The sequence below is a fragment of the Hyla sarda genome, chromosome 2 (assembly GCF_029499605.1).
Source record: "Hyla sarda isolate aHylSar1 chromosome 2, aHylSar1.hap1, whole genome shotgun sequence".
In the NCBI taxonomy this organism is placed as follows: Eukaryota; Metazoa; Chordata; class Amphibia; order Anura; family Hylidae; genus Hyla; species Hyla sarda.
In genome coordinates this window covers 418,511,827-418,533,238 of record NC_079190.1, presented here as the reverse complement: position 1 = coordinate 418,533,238, position 21,412 = coordinate 418,511,827, and the positions used below count along the sequence as shown (strand labels likewise).

At 39.4% G+C, this 21,412-nt stretch overlaps 1 protein-coding gene across 7 annotated transcripts in view; it reads right to left on the bottom strand.

The window, feature by feature from the left end:
* TBL1X (transducin beta like 1 X-linked) overlaps positions 1 to 21,412 on the bottom strand; it is a 315,199-nt gene that overhangs the window by 23,054 nt on the left and 270,733 nt on the right. For all 7 annotated transcript variants that reach the window (XM_056558873.1, XM_056558870.1, XM_056558869.1 and 4 more), the window contains 4 exons: positions 11,444 to 11,693; positions 7,130 to 7,262; positions 3,218 to 3,359; positions 2,329 to 2,392 (listed from right to left, as the gene is read on the bottom strand). In XM_056558873.1, the coding sequence (XP_056414848.1) occupies positions 2,329 to 2,392; positions 3,218 to 3,359; positions 7,130 to 7,262; positions 11,444 to 11,693 (589 nt within the window). The remainder of the gene's footprint in view (positions 1 to 2,328; positions 2,393 to 3,217; positions 3,360 to 7,129; positions 7,263 to 11,443; positions 11,694 to 21,412) is intronic.

Here is a 21,412-nt window from a genome sequence, read left to right as displayed (position 1 = left end):
TCTCACAAAACATATTAACGGAACCATGTTTTCATTGTACATCTCAATAACAAACACAGCAGGAATCTTTAAAAAACAGCAGAACTTGTGAAATAAGCCAGTGGAGTGTGAACACGCTGTCACAAAACCTACATTTTAATTTGTGTATAATGTACAATCTACGCACGACATCTATTTATGGCCAAGGTAATTGTGGTTTAATTACATCTAAAACACATTTGCTTGGACTAATCCATTTCTGTATGCTAACTTATTAGTATAGCAAACAAAAGATTTTCAGGTAGTATTATAATATAACTCTAGTGGTTAACTAGCATTTGTAAAATAACTACATGCCCTTTACTACCTTTGTCCATCTTTGCAATTATTGTGTATTGCTTGCAGGGATTACCCTAAGATTAAAAGTTATCACCTATTCACAGTATGATAACTAGCTGATTGGTGTGGGGGGAGGGGGCACCCTACTGATCATGAGAATAGAGGTCCCTTGTGGGTGAATGAAGCCGCAGTGTGCATGCTCGACTGCCACTCCATTCGTTCTCCATGCTTCTGAAAATAGCTTAGTGATGTGAAAAATATTCATCATATCACCAATTCCACTAGCCTGAGCTGTTTGAAATCTTAAAGGAATTAATGGTTCATGGATTCATGCTGCTTGGGCCAAATTTTGACCCCCCCCCCCCCCCCCATTAGCATGATGCAGCAGAAATTTGGATTTAGTTGACCGTCAATGTTTTTTCCCTAACCCAAACTTTTGCCCACTGGAGTCCTGTTTTCTTTAAGTAATAATAGCATTGGTGGACTGCTGTTAAGGCCCATCTGCATTAAGGAAGGGTTAGTTGTATATTTGAACACAGTAGCTGAACACCATGGTTGTATTTGGCTGCAGGTTGGACCACCTATTCATCAGAACCAATGGTGACATACTCCTTTCACCCCTTGAGTCAGTGGTCTAAAACTGTGGCCCTTCAGATGTTACAAAACTTCAACTCCCATCATGTCCGAACAGCCGTTGGTCCTTGACATTTCGCTGATGAATCAGCTTTGTCAAGGGCTATGAGGATAATGCTAATTGCCAATTGCATTAGCCTCATAGCCCTTGACAAAGCTGATTCGTTAGCGAAACGTCGGGGAGGCTATTAGTGTAATGTTTTACTGCAGTGGGCACAATGGTCGTATACTGATAGTATTAGGGTCTCAGTACTGGGAGTGATTGTGTGCAGCAACTATATAGCGCACAAATAACGTGCATAGACCCGGGCTGTATAGCGACCCAGTAGAGAGGAAAATGGAATATATCCTCCTCAACTAACCACTATAAGTGCTGCTGATAATTTTAAAACTTTTGTGTGGGGGCTTGATTTTAAGAAATAATTAATAAAAATCTATAATTTTTACAGGGGGTTCTTAATAAGGGTTTTCCCCACGAGGGAGCAACCCCTTAAATTTTGAAATTTTGACACTAATGACTATAGCTTGTTCCAAGTCACTTAGATCACTGGATTTTCCTATTTTAGGGTATGTTCACACGAGCGGATCCCCAGCGCATATTATGCAGCAGATCTGCCGCTGAAGGACCACTGTAGGCTGCCTTTACTTGTGCCTGCTCGGAGCGGCAATACTCCGCTACAAGCAGACACACTGAAGCGATGTGTAGGTCGCTGCGCATGCGCGGTGTACTTGCACACATTGAAGCAGCTCCCCCTGCTCTATGAGCTAGGCCGAGAGCTGCCGCAATGTGCGAGTATACTGCACATGCGCATGGCAACTCGCACTTTACAGTGTGTCTGATCATAGAGGCGTATTGCTACTCTGAGCAGGCACCTGTAAAGGCAGAATACAACGGTCCTTCAGTGGCAGATCCGCAGTGTAATACGTGCTGGGGATCCGCTCCTGTGAATACACCCTTTATGGGGATTCACACACGTGGAAAAATTGAAAAATTATCACTTGATTTTATGCTGAATTCTGGGGTCACAAGTCTAATTTTCCTACATGGAAGGTTCAATCATAAAAGAGTTGTAATTTCTAATGAATTGGCCATTCAGTGTATTATTTTACTAGTCACTGCTAATATAGGATGGCATGAAAAATATATTTTTATGAGGTTTCAGAGTTTATGAAATGTGTCAGAACATCAATAGAAGAGAAACTTTTTCTCTGCTATAATACCTCCACATATAGTGTACCACTATACCAGAAAGGTGTATAATGCACCTACTGTACTGTCTACAACATGTATCCCCGCACTTAGATCTGTCAGCCGTAATTGCTTTCCAGTAGAACATCTTATAAGGGGATCAAGATACTAATATAAAATGCAATTACCGTCCTGTGTCCAGATTCTTGCAAAGCCATCATAAGAACCTGTAGCTAAGAGAGTGCCGTCAGCCTGAAGGAAAACAAAAAAGAATAACTATTATTATCAGCACCTGAGACCCTGGATGTAAAGCTCTGCACTGAATGTTCACTTTATCTGTAAAATTCTCCCTAACTGTTCTACCATACTTTGTGCTTCAATATTACAGCAACTTCTAGGCCTCTGCTTTCTTTCTTTGTTTACAGTGAAATTTAGCCTATTTTAACCATACAGTATCTATAGGTGCAAGGCTCATTGCCAAAGAGGATTGTGATACACTGTAAGAATCCTTGCAGCTCTGTCAGTTGTACATGGTCGGGACGAGTGTTTGGCCTCTGGTCCTAAGCAACGATTTTCCCATTCAATCAAAAAGCAGCAAAGAGATAGAAAAAAGCGAAAGACTAAAATACAAAGGGTGAAAGATAGTAAATTAGCATTTTATGTTGTAGTAAGGCTAGGTTAACACTGCTGCTGAGCTCTACTAATAGGATCTCCGTCGCCCAACCTGTTTAAAGGACAGTAGCTCTTTTCTGTTAAACTCCTCTATCATACCTAACACCCGATAGACCCCATTTAAGTCAATGGGATCTGTCGGGACCTGGCGGAACCAGGCAGTGTCAATTAGGCCAAGGGCTTGTTTGGCTTTGTTGTTTGGCGTGGACCCTGAACGGGACAGAGCCCAGCGACAGTGTGAATGCCTACAGGGATTGATAAATCCCCTCCCCCCCACCCCAAAAAAAAAGAGAGAAAAGAAAAAAAAAGTTTATTTGAAACTTATTAGAAAGCTGAATAATATGCATATACACACAGGAAAAGATGGGACCTATGAGTTTACAATGTGAAGATAAAATAACTTACATTCCAATCCAATGAAGTAACATCTTTGTTGCTTGGAACATCTTGCCCACCTTCTCGTATACAGTGTCGTAAAACTAGCTGAGTGGAGTTGCTGCTACTGTTTTCATTCAAATTCCATATTCTTGCTGTTGAATCCCCTGATCTTTAACATATAAAATAAATAAAGAAAGAAATGGTGATTTTGCACTCTATTCTTATATTATTATTCATTTCCCATCATACTGCGGCACCCAATTATGGGGGTACTGTGTGCAAGGTGTTTGGATATGATCGTGATGCCAGGGCACTGTTAACCTACACGGTCCGAGGATAGGACAGCTTCTCCTGGGCCAGGCACAGAGATAACTATCTTTACAGAGGCAGGAGTATATGGTAAAATTCTCACAGTGCAGATTAGAGTAGAGGAGATGCAGAGTAACTCTTGGGAGCCCTGTGGCTGTGACTTGTAGTATTGTACAACTGCTTGACTTTACTTGTTGCAGGCTTGGGTCCTTAGGCTTAATTCTGAGGCCTCCCATGCTGACTAGGGTACTGAGAGTGTCCAATTAGCGCTACCTCACCAGGGTATGAACTAGGACTGTGTGGCCCTTCGACTCACCGGCTATTATGCTCACAGTCAGGAATTTATGACTCCTCCTGGGCAGGGAACACTTGTTTAAAGATTTACTTTAGGCTTCCCTTGAATCATCTCACACTCCTGCTGTCTCTTCTCCACACTGCAGCTCACACTAAGCTGTGCATTAGTCTCAACAAACTCCTATTCTGAATAATTTCTATACCTCTACACTATATATGGCTTAGATATGCACTCTGGTACTGGGACACCCCAATACTTAATCTATGTAGGTGTTAAAGTGCAACTGTTACCTTCGTACAAGTTACGGAGGAGCAGGCACCACTATTCTGTGTCCGCAGCTTGTAAAGTTATATCCGTTGTGTTTTGTATTTTGGCTGAACAGATAGAGGGGCCAGCCGAGTAGTAGCGACATGCCTCCTGCTTGCTCGGAGGGGAGGTGTGTCCCTGCTACTCGGTCGGCCCTCTGACTGTTCAGTTAAAATACAAAACAGTCTCGGATATAACTTTACAAGCTGCGGACAAAGAACACAAAAGTATGGTCTGTTTTATGTTGTTGTGCCATAAAATCAACGTAGTTATGCTTATTATTCTTTCATTATGTTTGTTTTGTAATGTTGAATACCAAAGTCCTAAAAAAATGCACCATACACTCCCATGTGCCCCAATGACACCCATAGGGGAGTGTGTACTAATCCTGTCAAGGACAGGGGAACTCCATAAATGAATGTATACAGAGAAATTGGAGTTATAACACCACCTTAAGTATAAACTTATAAATCTTTATTGAAAATGTTTTACATAAAAAACATATAGATGCAAAAAAGTGAAGTATTGCAATGGAAATCCAACACAGAAATATCTGGCGCAGAGTAAGAATAGTACATACAAATGAGTACATAGAAATTGTCCACACCCTATATATAGCAATCTATGGAATAACACAATTTCCATTGCAATACTTCACTTTTTTGCATCCATATGTTTTTTATGTAAAACATTTTCAATAAAGATTTATACGTTTATACTTAAGATGGTGTTATAACTCCAATTTCTCTGTATACATTGTTTTGTAATGTGTTGTACAATGAAAAAACTTCTAATAAAAACACAATAATATGTACATGAAAAAAGTAATGAAGATATAATACATAAATATTATAAGTCTAATACAATGTGACGCTTTGTTTGAGGACAACATTTTTGCTTGCTAGTATATAGGTAAAAGGTAAGTGGTTTATATCATGCAAACAGAGTTAAGAACTCCAAGCTATTATTGCATTATATATTAGTCAGATAAAGACACTGTAAACCTGCTGCTGAGAGAGGGATGGAAATATGAGAAGTGTCCTTAGTTACCAATAAACCATTCAGTTATTTCTGGCTTATTATTCTGCTCAGTTATGCACAGGATGTAAAATGAATGCAAGCAGACCTCTAAATACCTTGAGCTAAAATTATGATCAGCACAGAAACTATGAATGTGGCAATGGAGTTGTATGTATGTAAATCAATGACAAAACTTAATACACAGTGACACTAAGGTTATAAAGAGTATCTTTTATATATTTTTTTTGCAAGCATAGACTATGACATACTTTGTCGGGATGATTGCTTAGGCCCACTATTTGCTTATTCTAATAAAAGAAGCTAGACAAGATGTAGAGATAAACTTCATTAACTGAGAGCGGGGTTCGGGGGGGACTGAGAGAGGGGTTCGGGGGGACTGAGAGCGGGGTTCGGGGGAACTGGGAGCAGGGTTTGGGGGGACTGAGAGCGGGGTTTGGGGGGCTGAGAGCGGGGTTCGGGGGAACTGGGAGCGGGGTTCGGGGGGACTGAGAGTGGGGTTCGGGTAGCGCCGTGGCCATGGCCATAAAGTTTTTGTTTTCAACACAGGCTGCCTCAAAAATATATATATATTTTTTAAATACACCTGGCAATATAAAAATAATAAATAAAAAATCGTATGATTTGTACCGCCCATTCTATCAACTAATCATGCACATATCTCAGACCTGTCAAAATGTATATGTTTATATATATATATATATATATATATATATATATATACATATATAATTATGTATTTTTTTAAAGTTATTATATATACACAATCATGTATGTACATTATTCTATGTGCATATATTTGTACAGTAAACACTAAACATATCAAACATGTATCGATGGATCAATAAATAAGTATTCATAGATAGCAAACTCACTATTAACTTGTCATAATAAGATCCAACCTCCTATTCATACCCCGCGCGTGTCTAGTATCGACGAGAAACATCCAATATATTTCTCTATTGAGGGTGCGTCTTCTCAGATCGCCTCCTCTAATACCCATTTAACTCTCTCCACACCAGACACACGCAAGGAATCTATATTACCAGAATAAATGTCCCTAAAATGACGAGACAGCTTGGAAATACCAACTTTGTTGCCCCTGGTGTCCGAGATGTGTCTTCTGATGCGTGTTTTTAGAGTATTTGAAGTGCAACCTATATATTGTATATTACACTGCATGCAGGTTGCTACATAAACCAGCATGTTAGTGTTGCAGTTTATGTACACACGTCAGATGTTCCTGCTCTGTATTGTGACTCCTTTCCAAAGCAGAAATAAAGCAAAGATTCTTATGCATATCCAGTGCCGGACTTCCTTCCTTTTGGATCTTAAGAAGTTATCCCCTTTTCACAGAATAGGGGATAACTAGCTAATTGTGGGAGGTCCAACTGCTGGGGCCCCAGTCTCCCGTTAGAATGGAGTGGATGGGCCATCGCTCCATTGATTCTCTATGAGAGCTGTCAAAAAACAGCTGAACGATGTACTAGTTGTTTCCACAGCTCCCATAGAAAAGGGACGGAGCAGCGTCACATGTGTGACCCATCGCTCCATTCTAACAGGAGTCCGTATTACCTAGATTGTGGGGGGCTTGGGGGATTGGATCCCACGCTATCAGCTTGTTATTCTCTATCCTGTGGATAGAGGATAACTTCCAAAGATGGCACAATCCCTTTAACTGGCTAAATGATTTATGTATGGTCAATATATTTTGTTTTGTATTAATTTTTTGTTATCTGAATTTCGATTAACCTCAGTTTTTTTTGTTTTTTTTGCTTTGCATTGAGAACTACTACTTAGCTCACAATTTCCCCAACCCCTTTTCAGCTCTACATAACCCTACATATTTTTCTCTTCCATGACTTTCTATATCATTGCATAAAAAAGCGGAATTCACAATTACAATAGAATTTACAGTACAATTACATAAGACATATTGTGTTCTCTTTGGTCTAAAGCTCTGCTATATTATAACTGCTTAGATTACTTACCCAGATGCTAGAAGATCAGTGACTGGATTCCAGGCACATATGAATACCTCTGATTCATGTCCACGAAGGACCGTTGCTTTGTTTGATGGAATTTCCACATCGCCATCAATTTCCATTGGTTCTGTATGGTTATCTGAGAAATATGTGAAATATGAGCCTCTTGTTATATGTCGAATATCACTTAATATTTATTTAATGATCCTGTCAGCAGCTGGTATGGAAGAGTCATTTGTAAGCTCGCTCTGCTTCTATGTTTAACTCAATGAAATTACTAACAGAAAACTGAAATTTAAAACTTCTGATCATTTCCTATGACAGGCAGCATTTTATATTTAACTTGCTTTCTGAAAACTCCTTGGCATCATTTACTTAAGATTCTAATAATTACTCAAATATGTTTTCCCATTCTGTTATTTTTATTTTAGGACAATAACAAAAAAAAGGTGCTCCCATATGCCATTAGGAATTGATTAAAGAGTACTCTGGTGCTCCAGCGTTTGTTCAGAATGCTTGAAGCCAGAGGCTGTGATCGTGATTTCACAGTCACGCCCCCTCATGATGTCACAGTCATGCCCCCTCATGACATCACACCACACCCCCTCCATTCATGTCTATGGGAGGGGGCAAGTCGGCTAAATGCCCTGGGGGTTTGGTGTGACATCACAAGGGGGCGTGGTATTGACATCACTTCCACTGCCGCAGGAACCCAGCGTTTGTTTAGAACTTTGAATGCTACAGGAGATCACAGGGGGCACCAGCAGTGGATCCCCCACGATCAGACATCTTATCCCCTACTTTTAAATATGTTGGTTTATTCCTTAATTAAGCTACATTAGTGGTCTCCAACCTGTGGTTCTAAAGCTGTTGAAAAACTACAACTCCCAGCAATAGCTGAAGGACTGCAGGTTAAAGAGTAATGTTCTACTTAATAATAAGGCACCAACAGTATTTAATAATGCTGCATTTAATATATAGAAAGGACACAAGATTCCTTGTATCTTTCTTACTGGATACTGGGAACATGAAAGGGAATCTACAGATATCAAAAGTAAAACAGACTATTAGCAGGTTTTATAAAGTAAGGTTATGGCTGCATAGGACTTTTGACCCTCAATATGTACACATCTCTAGTTAGATGGGCCCATCCAGCGCAGAGATATCAGAGTTTAACAAAATATTCAAATTAGCTTTTGGAGCCCATTGGGCTTTATCCTCGGTCGCTAGAGCCCAGTAATATTCGGCCTTTTATCAGATAGTCACCCATATCTGCTTAAACTATGATGTCTTGGCACTGGAGGGGTCAATTAACTAATAAGAGGTATGAATTCAGAGTCAAAAGTCCTATACAGCCATAGCCATACTTTGTACCCTACAAACCTCCTGACAGGTCTGCTTTAAGGCATGCATGACATAATACCTAAATATTCAGCATGACAGGATACCAAAACTTGTATTTAATCCATTCTTGCAGAATGCCTTATATAAATGGCGGATTGTGCAGGTACTTCATGCATTTCGCCGTTTATATAAGGCAATCAGTTAATCCGTCGGACATGAAAATTAAAAAAATATTATTTTTCACTAAAAGCCTGGTGTTATCCCACATTTTTCATTTTCACAAGGGGTAATAGGAAAAAAGCCCCCAAATTGTGTAACCCCATTTCTTCTGAGTAAGGAAATACCCCATATGTGGATGTAAAGTGCTCTGCTGGCAAACTACAATGCTCAGAAGAGAAGGAGCACCATTGGGCTTTTGGAGAGAAAATTTGGCTGGAATTGAAGGCCATGTGCATTTACAAAGCCCCCACAGTGCCAGAACAATGGACCCCCCCTCACATAATGTAATAAGGGGGTACAGTGAGCATTTACACCCCACAGGTGTCAGACAGATTTTTGGAACAGTGGTCCGTGAAAATGAAAAATTTCCTTTTTCATTTGCACAGCCCACTGTTCCAAAAGTCTTTCAAACGCCAGTGGGGTGTAAATGCTCACTGCACCCCTTATTACATTCTGTGAGGGGTGTAGTTTTCAAAATGGGGTCACATGTGGGTGGGGGGTCAACTGTTCTGGCACAATAGGGGCTTTATAAAGGCACATGGCTCCCGACTTCCATTCCAAACAAATCCTCTCTTTAAAAGTTCAATGGTGCTCCTTCTCTTCTGAGCATTGTAGTTCGCCTGAAGAGCACTTGACGTCCACATATGAGATTTCCATACTCAGATGAAATGGGGTTACAAATTTTGGGAGGCATTTTCTCCTATAACCTCTTCTAAAAATGTAAAATTTGGGAAAAAATACAGCATTTTTGTGAAAAAATTATTTTCATTTACACATCCAACTTTAATGAAAAGTCGTCAAACACCCATGGAGTGTTAAGGTTCACTGTACCACTTGTTACGTGCCTTAAGGGGTGTAGTTTCCAAAATAGTATGCCATAACATTTATAAATTTTTTTGCTGTTATGGAACCAAGGAGGCTTCCTAAATGTGACATACCCCCCAAAAACCATTTCTGCAAAATTTGCTTTCAAAAAGCCAAATGTGGCTCCTTCTCTTCTGAGCATTGTAGTGTGCCCGCAGAGCACTTGACATCCACATATGGGGTATTTCCATACTCAGAAGAAATGGGGTTACAAAATTTGTGGGGCATTTTCTCATATTACCTCTTGTAAAAATTGTAAATTTGGGAAAAAATGCATTTTTGTGAAAAAAAAAATTAATTACCACATCCGAATTTAACAAAAAAGTCTTCAAACACCTGTGGGGTGTTAAGGCTCACTGTACCCCTTGTTTCATGCCTCAAGGGGTGTAGTTTCCAAAATAGTATGCCATATGTATTTTTTTTTTGCTGTTATGGAACCTTAGGGGCTTCCTAAATGCGAAATGCCCCCAAAAAACATTTCAGAAAAATTCACTCTCCAAAATCCCTGGTCGCTCCTTCACTTCTGAGCCCTCTAGTGCACCTACAGAGCACTTTACGTTCACATATGAGGTATTTCCTTACTCAAGAGAAATTGGGTTACACATTTTGTGGGGCATTTTCTTCTTTTACCCCTTGTAAAAATTCAAAAACTGTGTCTACAAGAACATGCAAGTGTAAAAAATGGAGATTTTGAATTTTCACTTTGATGCTATTCCTGTGAAACACCTAAAGGGTAAACAAACATTTTGAATGTAATTTTGTATACTTTGAGGGGTGCAGTTTTTATAATGGGTCAGTTATGAGGTATTTCTAATATGAAGGCCCTTCAAATCCATTTCAAAACTGAATTGGTCCCTGAAAAATTCAGATTTTGAAAATTTTGATAGAAATTTTAAAATTGCTGCTGAACTTTGAAGCCCTCTGATGTCTTCCAAAAGTAAAAACATGTCAATTTTATGATGCAAACATAAAGTAGACATATTTTATGTGAATCAATATATAATTTATTTCGTATGTCTATTTTCCTTAAAAGCAGAGAGTTTCAAAGTTAGAAAAATGAAAAATGTTCAAATTTTTCATGAAATTATGGAATTTTTCGCAAATAAATGATGCAAGTATTCACAAAAATTTACCACCAACATAAAGTAGAGTATGTCACAAAAAACTATCTCTGAATCAGTATAATACGTAAAAGCATCCCACAGTTATTAATGCATAAAGGGACACATGTCACATTTGCAAAAAATTGCTCGGTCCTTAAAGGGGTACTCTGCCCCTAGAAATCTTATCCCCTATCCAAAGGATAGGGGATAAGATGTCAGATCGCCGCGGTCCTGCTGCTGGGGAGCCCCGAGATCACCGATGCGGCACCGCGCTCTCATTACAGCACAGAGAGAGTTCGCTCTGCACGTAATGACGCGCAATACAGGGGCCGGAGCATCGTTACGTCACGGCTCCGCCCCTCGTGACGTCACGGCCTTTGGATAGGGGATAAGATGTCTAGGAGCAGAGTACCCCTTTAAAGCCAACATGACCTCAGTCCTTAAGGGGTTAAAGTCTATAGACAACTACTGTACATTGAAGATGGTACTGTTTTGCTCAGAGTAAAATCTGTCAGAGGAGTTGCCTGATGACTTTGTCCCCAACCTCTCTCTATACTCTACTGAACAATCTTCTAAGCTGATCTTTGATTTGTTCATGAATCAGCTTGTAAGTTCAAAATAGAGCAACATTTTTAATAACAACTTATGGGAAAATCTTTTCTTACGCCATGTAATAATAAGATCAAAGCAGCAGTTAGTATTGCCGTTGAGATCATTAAACTACTGTACAATATTTACTGATAGAACCAATAGATACAACCAATTAGCCTTTAGCTTTCCTCATCCTTACTTATTGCATGTGCCCCATTTTCTTCACCATTCACAGTGGCTGCTCCATTCTTTGGTGTGTTCTGTTGTTGTGCAGGAGCTGCTGACGCAGTGGTGACAGGTACCGCACTTAGTGAACATGCCGCGGTCGCAGCTTGCTGTTGAGCCAGCTTCTCTCTGAAGGCTTGTTGTCTTGTCTGTACAACATCCGGCATCACGGCATCAATCAGAGACAGGGACTCTATCGGCCGACCGTCAAAGACTGTTCCATCCTAGACAAAACAGTGCATGTATAGTTATCAGTGCAATGTGTTAACATAATAGCTTTAGAACACAAACAGCAAATAGAGAGTATGTATTATTAATTACTGGTAAACTATTTATTATATTAATAAAATCCATTCTGTCCAAATATACGTTCTCTAGTTCAATACTTTTTCAAGTTCATATTAAACAGAGGGTTGTCCAGTTTGGCCAATTTTCTTCTTTTAGAAGGGTCTCCTGGCAAGAATGCCATAACGTCTCAGTGATCAACTACAAACCCAGCAGCTAGTGTTCAATTATAGTGCCATCCACATAATGTATCCGGCGTTAGAGGTCTCACAAGTCTAGGAGCTCTGTCCCACCTAGTGAATTATATCCTAACCATAGAAATGTTTGGAAATTAAACATTTTGGACTAATGATGAGTACAATACAAGAATAAAGCTACAAATCATATGCACCAATATTTTTTTAGCACATGCTAGATGAATCCATTTATACTGCATATTAAATCTTTTTTTTATGGAGGCCTCTCTGAATCCTTTGTAATGTTTTATACAAGTATAGTGTGGGCACAACTAAAAACCATCAAAAGATTTCAATATACCCTACAAAACCTACCGGCTAATAATTATACTAACAACAGAAGCTATGATAGATTAGAGGCCAGATCAGCTCCAGCACCTCTGTGTACCACTGTTAGTTATTCCTCTAATATATATGATTTCCTTTCGGTTTTATTATAGGCTTTCTTGGAGCGAGGTGTAGAGAAATTGAATTACATAATTAAACCTTTCTGAGACTTCTCTGCGCTAATGTCATTTCCCTCTATTTCTCTTGTTTCACTTTGGAAAGTAATTATAAAACTGCTATTATACAAAAAAAATAGCTGATAATTGTGGACAAAAGACGGCTGATAAGAAAATTACAGTGCTCCCGTTGATAAGAAAACAGTATTCTCTTGCAAACATACATTTACCGCCCTTAAAACGTGATTATATCTTTGTCTTTGAATTGAATTACATAAATAATTTAGGGAAACAAAATAAAAGATCTCGTCATTTAACCTTTTGTGGGCAGAGTTGGGCAATAACAGCAATAGCATACAGTTCAGTAAACTTACAGCTGGCTATACATATTAGATTATCATTGGCAGGATCGTCCGAAAGTCTGATGTTTATGGGGACCTACTGACTCTGCCCCAATGATGGCTATTGTGGGAGAAAAAGGTTGAATTTCGGCTTTTTGTGCCAGAGTTTTTGAGGAAGAGTAGACGCCACAGGGACTTTCTGGCAGTGGCTTTTTCTTCTCTACCCATCCAGAATACATGTGTGCCAGGGCATTGTTATGCATGGCAGAGACTGATTCTACTATGTCTTCTCTCTATTTAATGTTTTGGTAGCAGGATAAGTTTTTGATAAAGAAATAGTCCATGCCAGGTTTTTGTTGTGCCTGGTATTTGGTGATGCCTTAGTCTATTTAATATTCAAGTTACTAGTCTCAGGTGCTGGATATATTGATTTACTTTGAGCTCTGCAGCCATGAGCTTTCTTCTACTCTCTAGTTTGTCTAGGTGTGTTTTAGGATTAGGTTTTGGAAGTTTCTGTCTATGGAGTCTTCTGGTCCTTTTGTTATGTTAAAACATTTCTGTCGGTGTGGTATGCAGTTTGTCTGAACCATCCTGCAAACCTACTACTCCCTGCCAAACTTATACCCTCATCAGCCATGGACACCTAATTGTGAATGGTCATTTGTTTTTGCTTCCAATATGTTATGTGCGCTTGTATGATTCTCCAATGTGACGGCTGATTGGTCATATTGCTTTGCCCTACCATAAGTCCTGGGTGTATCTGAGTACTTTAAGCCATTGTTGGAACTCGGAAAAGGTGACTGATAAAGTCCAGTTCTGTAGTCTGGAGACCTGTTTAATGAGCATTTGACCGACAACTACAGTATCTATGTATGACCAGTTTTATGCATGTTTTACGGTATATTACAAACAACTATACTGTAAATGCCAGATTGCGCTTTCTGAATGTTCTATAAATACAGAGTTTTCCCTATTGCCTATTTCTTACTACTTTGAGTAAAAAATATCTGGTGCCAAGAATGATCTCTAAATTAAGTTATCTGTATAAACTATACATTGCTGTGCATTTTAAATTGACTTTCTATTTTTACATCAATTCTGCGTAGACAGATCTTAGGGGAGCTATGCAGCATTCAGACATAGTGACATTGCTATTATATTTCAAGATACTCACAGGAGACTAAGTAAGCATTCAGGTATGTGACTCATAGAATATAAAGGGAATCTGCAATAATAATCAGAGCATAATGTGGGTCTACAGTTACAGGCCACAGATCTAGGATGGAAGATTATCAGAATAACATGCAGCTTTGTTTGCTGAACTAAGGGATATCAAATATCTGATTGTGATGTTGATGCAAAAGTATACTAAAATAGTTTCTAGACATTACTCATATCCAATCTTATTAATCTACGCTGCAGCCAGTGAGTTCAAGAAGTCAATATCAAACTTTTATCAATATATGTCAAGTGGTAACAATTCCATGTAATGTCTACATTAAAGGAAACCTGTAGGTAAGACAGAACCTTCTTCACTATTGACAGAATCTGTAATAGCATTAGAGTGTGCAACTATAGTTACTTAGTGGCCCCCTTAAATATAGGAGGGGGAAAATGGTGAAAAAAGGAAGGAACGGTCCAGCCCAGGATTGCAGGTAAAAGCAGATAGGCTTTATTAGGTCATGTACACACAGAAACGTCAAATCAGCCAACGCGTTTCGGACTTATGCCAGGTCCTTAATCATGGCATGAATCGGCTGATGTGACGTTTCTGTGTGTACATGACCCAATAAAGCCTATCTGCTTTTACCTGCAATCCTGGGCTGGACCGTTCCTTCCTTTTTGCATATACCCACGTGGTTGGAGACGCTGCTAACCAGGCCTGCGCACAGGTGCAGTGGAGTGGCGGTGAGCTGTCGTTTTTGCTATATTGGAAAATGGTGAAAGTCCTTAAATTTCCTTACAGCTGACAGCAACTGTATATTTCTGATATTCAGTGCATTTGAATGAGCAATCCAGGGCTCTATAGGGGCTGGTAGAGACCCCATCCCAGGGACATAAACATCACCTAACCCCTTAAACAGCCACATATAGGAGAGGTAGTATTTTCTTACGAGGAGACAACGAAGCCAGTGACTACTCAATACTGGGATAATGTATAGAGCTACACAAATGGATGCCAATTTGTCCACTCTTTCTCAGACATCACGGAGCAACTGTTTTTCAGAAAGGGGAGGGGACAAAAATAGTAATATTTGGTAGCAATAGAAACACAACTGGTATTGCTGTCTCTGCAATTCTTGTCAAGTAGCGCTCACCGTATCTAAACACTACTTGGTGTTATCGGTCACAGTCACTTATAAAGGTATATTGCACAACTGGTACTGCTGTTTCTGCAATTCTTGTCAAGTAGCGCTCACCATATCTAAACACTACTTGGTGTTATCGGTCACAGTCACTTATAAAGGTATATTGCACATCCAGTAGTGCTAAGCCACAATGAAAGTTCCAATATATCCAATCAGGTAGATAGAAAAAAGCAGCACTCACCAGTATGTTTTTCAGGCTTTTGTTTCTTAAATTGTGGCTGTACAAGCAGTTGTGTTCCACAAACAAGAGTGCTGTACAAAGCATTTATTCTGAAACAGCTGTCTCTTTGGTTTAAGGAATGCACCTACTTGTACACCCACAATTTGAGAAATAAAGGTCTGGAAAAGGTTACTGGTGAGTACCATTTCCTTCCATATGTTTGTCTGTTTTCTACCTGTTTAAAAAAGTATTATTCTTATAGTACCACAAAAATGTCCCAAAATAAAACAATTATCATATACATTGTGCCCATAATAAAAGTTCCCTAATTTATGTTAGGAGAATAACAGGCCTAAGCATAGAGGGGGAGATTTCAGTTGCCCATAGCAACCAATCAGCTTGCTTCTTTCATTTTTAAAGATGCCTGTGAAAAATGAAAGAAGTGATCTGATTGGTTGCTATGGGCAACCGAACCAATTTCCCTCTACACAGGTTTTAATAAATCTCCCTCCCCCAGAGAGTGTAAATGGAGGTCCCCAAAAGTTCCCAAAGAGAAGCAGGCTCTAGGCATGTGCCCTATGTGCCCATCCTATAGCCCTGTTCTGAAGCTGACACCACATTTCCTAAACATTCTCAATTTAGCATTTACTTAGCTCTGTTCTATCCTGGTCTCATTGACTGCTTCATCAGTATGCCCTTTGCTAGTTCTAATTTCTTCCCTTTCCCTCTTTCTCTGCTGAATACAGTTGAAATATCTTGGTTTGCTTATAAGAGAATGTCTGCCAAACATCTGTGTTTCTTGTCCTTTCTATACCTCCTTCTTATCAAAACTGACTATTCTGATATCTGCTTCTATTAACCACTGTAAATGTTTTCTCTCCTAGTAATATGTGAACCAGCATGTACTTAAAGATGACCAGAGTGGTTCCAGCTGCTGGACTGGCTTATGGTTCCAAGAATAACCCCCCTGGCTGTACGTGTGTTGTCACTCCCCATTGAAGTGAATAGATGTTAATTATGTCTCTGAGTGTTTACAGGTATCTCATGGCCTGATCAGAAGGGTTCTATTTGCTGGAAGAGGAAAACAAGATCCCGTCTTTACTGCAAATGGTGGATAGGATAAGGTATAGATAAAAAAAATGATGGAGTTCATGGCAGCCAGGCCCCAATCTATCATACTTTTATAGGATATATGATTGATGTCGTAAAAATAATAACTGTGAAAGCATGTGACAGCAAGACACATGGCACTCTATCTTGGGAACAAACCTGACCGGATCCATCTCTTGCAAATAAGACATCTTTTGGTAGGTGTGGGAGTATGTAGGTGATCCTTTAAAGGCCTGTGAATGGGAACTTAAATCTTGGGAGGTGACATTTTCATTCAGTGTATAATGGGTCATTTGTATGCTAAGTCCACTACCAATTGCGTCTTTTACTTACATCTTCTGTATCTGTCCTTACCTTTACTTATACTAAGTTATTACTTATTATTGATTGATGTTCATTAAACTAAAATAACAAAACTAAATGTCACATACTGTATCTGTTAAGAGGGGTAGTCCTTATTCGTTTTCCAACATGATTCCTTGCATTTGGTGTTGACCCCTGCTAATGTATTACCATTGTTGTCCCTGCATGATTGCACATCTGTTTGCCCTAGTGCTGATTATGACCAGCAAGCGGCACTGCCAGAATCTGCCAGTGCCAGAGTTTCTTGGAAGCTTGCAGACATTTCCTACAATCCCTGTTACATGCATACACAGTACAAACTAACCAGAAATATGAACTGAGCATGCCTGACCTTCTCAGTAGATGCCCTAAGAAGCATGTAACCAAGGGTAAACGGGCAAAACAAAGGAGACATATTAGGGCATAAGGGGGGATTAGGGCATTAGTGTGTGTGTGTATATATATATATATATATATATATATATATATATAGATAGATAGATAGAGAGCACAGTTCATAACAGCTCACCCTCGGGACAGGCGCAAGGACCAGACGTGGACTCCGCCTCGACAATGAACAAGAAGAAGACAGATCGTCCAGCGCTTGACTCAAGGAACAAATACTTTATTGGGATGCCATGGAGAACAAACAGGTGCACGGAGATATGTGATGCGTTTCGGCCTTAGACCGAGCCTTAGACTCGAGCCAAAATGTGTCGCCTTTCTCCGTGTACCTGTTTGTTCTCCATGGCATCCCAATAAAGAAAGCACTGGACGATCCTTCTTCTTCTTGCATATATATATATATATATATATATATATATATATATATATATATACTATTAGCCCCCTGGCTGCAGATGCTGTGCTCTGCAGATCAGGGGAAAGCCCCGGCACTGGCCACTGACGGGGCTCCCAGATACCGGAGCTACAAGGGAGGAAGGCGATATCAAGTTTTTATTATCTTTTAGGCAGGCTGGGGACAATAGCAAAATAAAAAATTTCACTGGACAATCCCTTTAAGGTACAGGGCTTGCAATATGTGGGAGCAAGTATTGTGCCAAGGCACTGCTCTGTAGGAAATGATCCATAAGGTAGAGTTCAGAGATAATAGAAAAGAGTGCAAAAGTGACCGTGGGACCGTGTATAGCACTGGAGGAACCTGCTGTGTTTACAGACAAGACAAGCTGGTGGGCTGGGAACAAAAGCATTGGGAGTTTCTGTCTGAGTAGTGCAGGTTAATAAAGCAACTATTAGAGAAGGAATGACCAGATGACAGAGAGGCCGGCTGCCTTGAGCTCTACTGCCGGGCTAATTCTCTCAAAAGAGTAAGTGGGTTGATGGGCCAAAAGGGACTGTAACACAAATACTCTTCCTTTTACGCTTTTGTTTTTTTCCCTTATATTATTTTTCCATATATAGGGCGGTATGAGGGCTCATTTCTTGCGCCGTCATCTGTATTTTTTATCAGTTCCACATTTGCATATATATAACTTTTAGATCATTTTTTATAATTTTTTTTTAAAATAAAATGTGATAAAAAAGCAGCATTTTTGGACTTTTAACTTTTTTTATGTTTACGCCATTCACCGTACAGAATAATTAACATTATATTTTGATAGTATGGACATTTATGCACGCAGCGATACAAAATATTTTTATTAAAAAAAATTTACGCTTTTTGGGGGTAAATTGGGAAAAACTGACAATTTTCATTTTTATTGGGGGAGGGTATTTTTCACTTTTTTTTCCACTTTTTATTTTTACATTTTTCAACTTTTAGTTTACACTTTTAATGTCCCCATAGGGGACTATCTATAGCAATCCTTTGATTGCTAATACTGTTCAGTGCTATAGGACACATCACTGATCAGTATTATCGGTCATCTTCTGCTCTGGTCTGCTCGATCGCAGAGCAGAGCAAAAGACCCCGGGAAATGGCCGGAGCCAGGTGAAGGGACCTCCGGCCGCCATGCTGGATGATCAGATCGCCGCAGCAGCGCTGCGGGCGATCCAATCATCCATTCAAAGTACCGCACTGCAGCAGATGCCGTGATCTGTATTAATCACAGCATCTGAGGGGTTAATGGCGGACATCTGCGCGATCACGGATGTTGGCCATTACGGGTGGGTTCCCGGCTGCTTCTAGCAGCCGGAACCTGCCGTGTATGACGTACATTTACATCCGTGGTCGTTAAGGGGTTAAATCTGTCTTTGTCTGATCCCTATAATTCTTTTATTTTAATAGTTTGGACATTTACGCATGCGGCAATACCACATATGTTTATTTTTTTAACATTATTGTCTTTGAAAAATGGGAAAAGAGGGGTAATCCAGACTTTTATTAGGGAAAGGGCTTATTCAAATTTATTGACACATTTTTTTTAAACGTTTTATTGACTATTTTGTAGTCCCCATAGAGACTATTAGCTGTGATCTTTTAATTGTATACACTGAACAATGCTGTGCCATACCATAGCTGCTTAATCTGTCTGCAGTTATTCCAGTGCCGATCACACGGACAGAAGGATGGTAAGAGACATTCGATCAAGGTCCCCCAGCCCAGTTTAAAGAAAGTCCAGTAAAGCTTTGCCGCTGAATACTAAAACGTTTATCTGCAACATCTGTGTGATTTGGGGGAACCCCTCTTACACTTTACATTAGCAAGTTGTTATGGAAACCATGTGTTGCTAGAAGTGTTGGTACATTGACCAATGTAACCCTTTAAGGACACAGCCCATTTTGGTCTTAAGGACCAGGCCAATTTTGTTTAGCATTTTTTTTCTCCCCTCCCCACTTTTTAAAAATCATAATAACAATATCATAATTTAATAATAATATCATAATCATATTTTCATCCACAGACCCATATGAGGGCTGTTTTTTTTTGCGTGACCAATTGTCCTTTGTAATGATATCACTCATTTTACCATAAAATGTATGGCAAACCCCCCCCAAAAAATTATTTGTGTGAGAAAATTGAAAAGAAAACTAAAACTTTGCAAATTTTGGAGGGTTTCGTTTTCACACTGTACACTTTACAGTATGGTCAATACAATTAAAATGCTACCCGTGTTTACATACTTTTCTATTATTGTACTTCTTTTTAAAAAACTCAGACTTTTTTCACTAAATAAGTAGCTTTAAAATTGCCCTATATCTTTACCTATAAGTTTCACATTTTTCCATATACAGGGCTGTATGATGGCTCATTTTTTCGCTGTGAATTGTACTTTCCTTGGTACCACTTTTGCATATATGTGACTGTTTGATCACATTTATTTTTTTGAAATGTGATATGACCAAAACACAGCAATCTGTATTGATCACGGCATTTGAGGGGTTAATGGTGGACATCAGCATGATCATTGATGTCACCCTTTAACGGTGGGCCACTGGCTACTGATGTGTCGTTCTCGCATCATGTACAAGACGTTAATGTACAGTGATCCTTCAACTTACAATGGCCTCAACATACAATAGTTTCGACATACAATTGTCTTTTCTGGAGCATTGTAACTTGAAACCAGACTCAACATACAATGTACAAACAGTCCAGATCTGCAAAAAATGTAAATGGCTGGAAGATCTGACCAATTAGAATGGGCATTTCACTGATAAAACCCCTGTATTACTGAAGTGCAAGCACTGACTTGCTGTCTGGTAGTGCCTCCCTACAGTACAGGGAGGTATTACATGTTCTGTACTACTCCTGCTCCTTTGGACACCAGGTGAGGGCTGCTCCATGTTACTTTTTTAGGACATTGCGTGTACTGTACAGGACCCTGAAGAAGCTCCTGTCCTCTACATAGACAGTGATTTACAGCTCCCGGCAGAACTTTCTTACTTTTGTATGTAAGGACTTGATTTATTTATATTAGTTATCCACTTATTTTTCTTTAATCCTCACTTTTTCCTATTTTTGGATGACATTTTTGGGCTTCAGAACCAATTACCAGGTTTCCATAGAGTTATGGTCTCAACATACAAATGGTTTCAACATACAAATGGTCATCCAGGAGCCAATTAATATTGTAACATGAGGGACCACTGTACGTCCTAGTGCGTTAAGTCCCATCGCATCAGGAGGTACATTTACGTCCATTGTCCTTAAGGGGTTAACCATTAAGTTTCCTATGGATGTTTATGATGTCCGGTAATGGTGAACTAGTTGATAATACTAGAGATAAGTGAATCTTTGTTTTGGACTTTGATCCTAATCTAGAAGTGCCACAACTGCCCTGCAAAGTATGTACAAGAGCAGGGACCATGTCAAGGGCAGGTGCAGTCCCTACTTCTGAACAGTGCATTAAACACTTGTCCTAACAAATGTAGTGAATGTAAGCTGAGATGCATACAACATTGCATATTTGGGACTGCTCAGTGTACAGGAGCAAAAAGTTCAGAATCTTATGAATAAAACTTTTTTTGTAAAATTATGACTGAATCTGGTTCTTCTCTAATGATTCACTCATCTCTACCTGCTACCCTGACTATACATAAGGAAAAGAAGAGGAGATGCATATTGTGTATATCAGAATTGTATAAAGCTATTCCCCTTCCTCCTCTCTCCTTTAGGTAAGTCATTCTAAGTAGTGTTCTAACAGATTGGAGCTCAGTGGGGGAGATTTATCATTAGGTGTCTATTGTAGACACG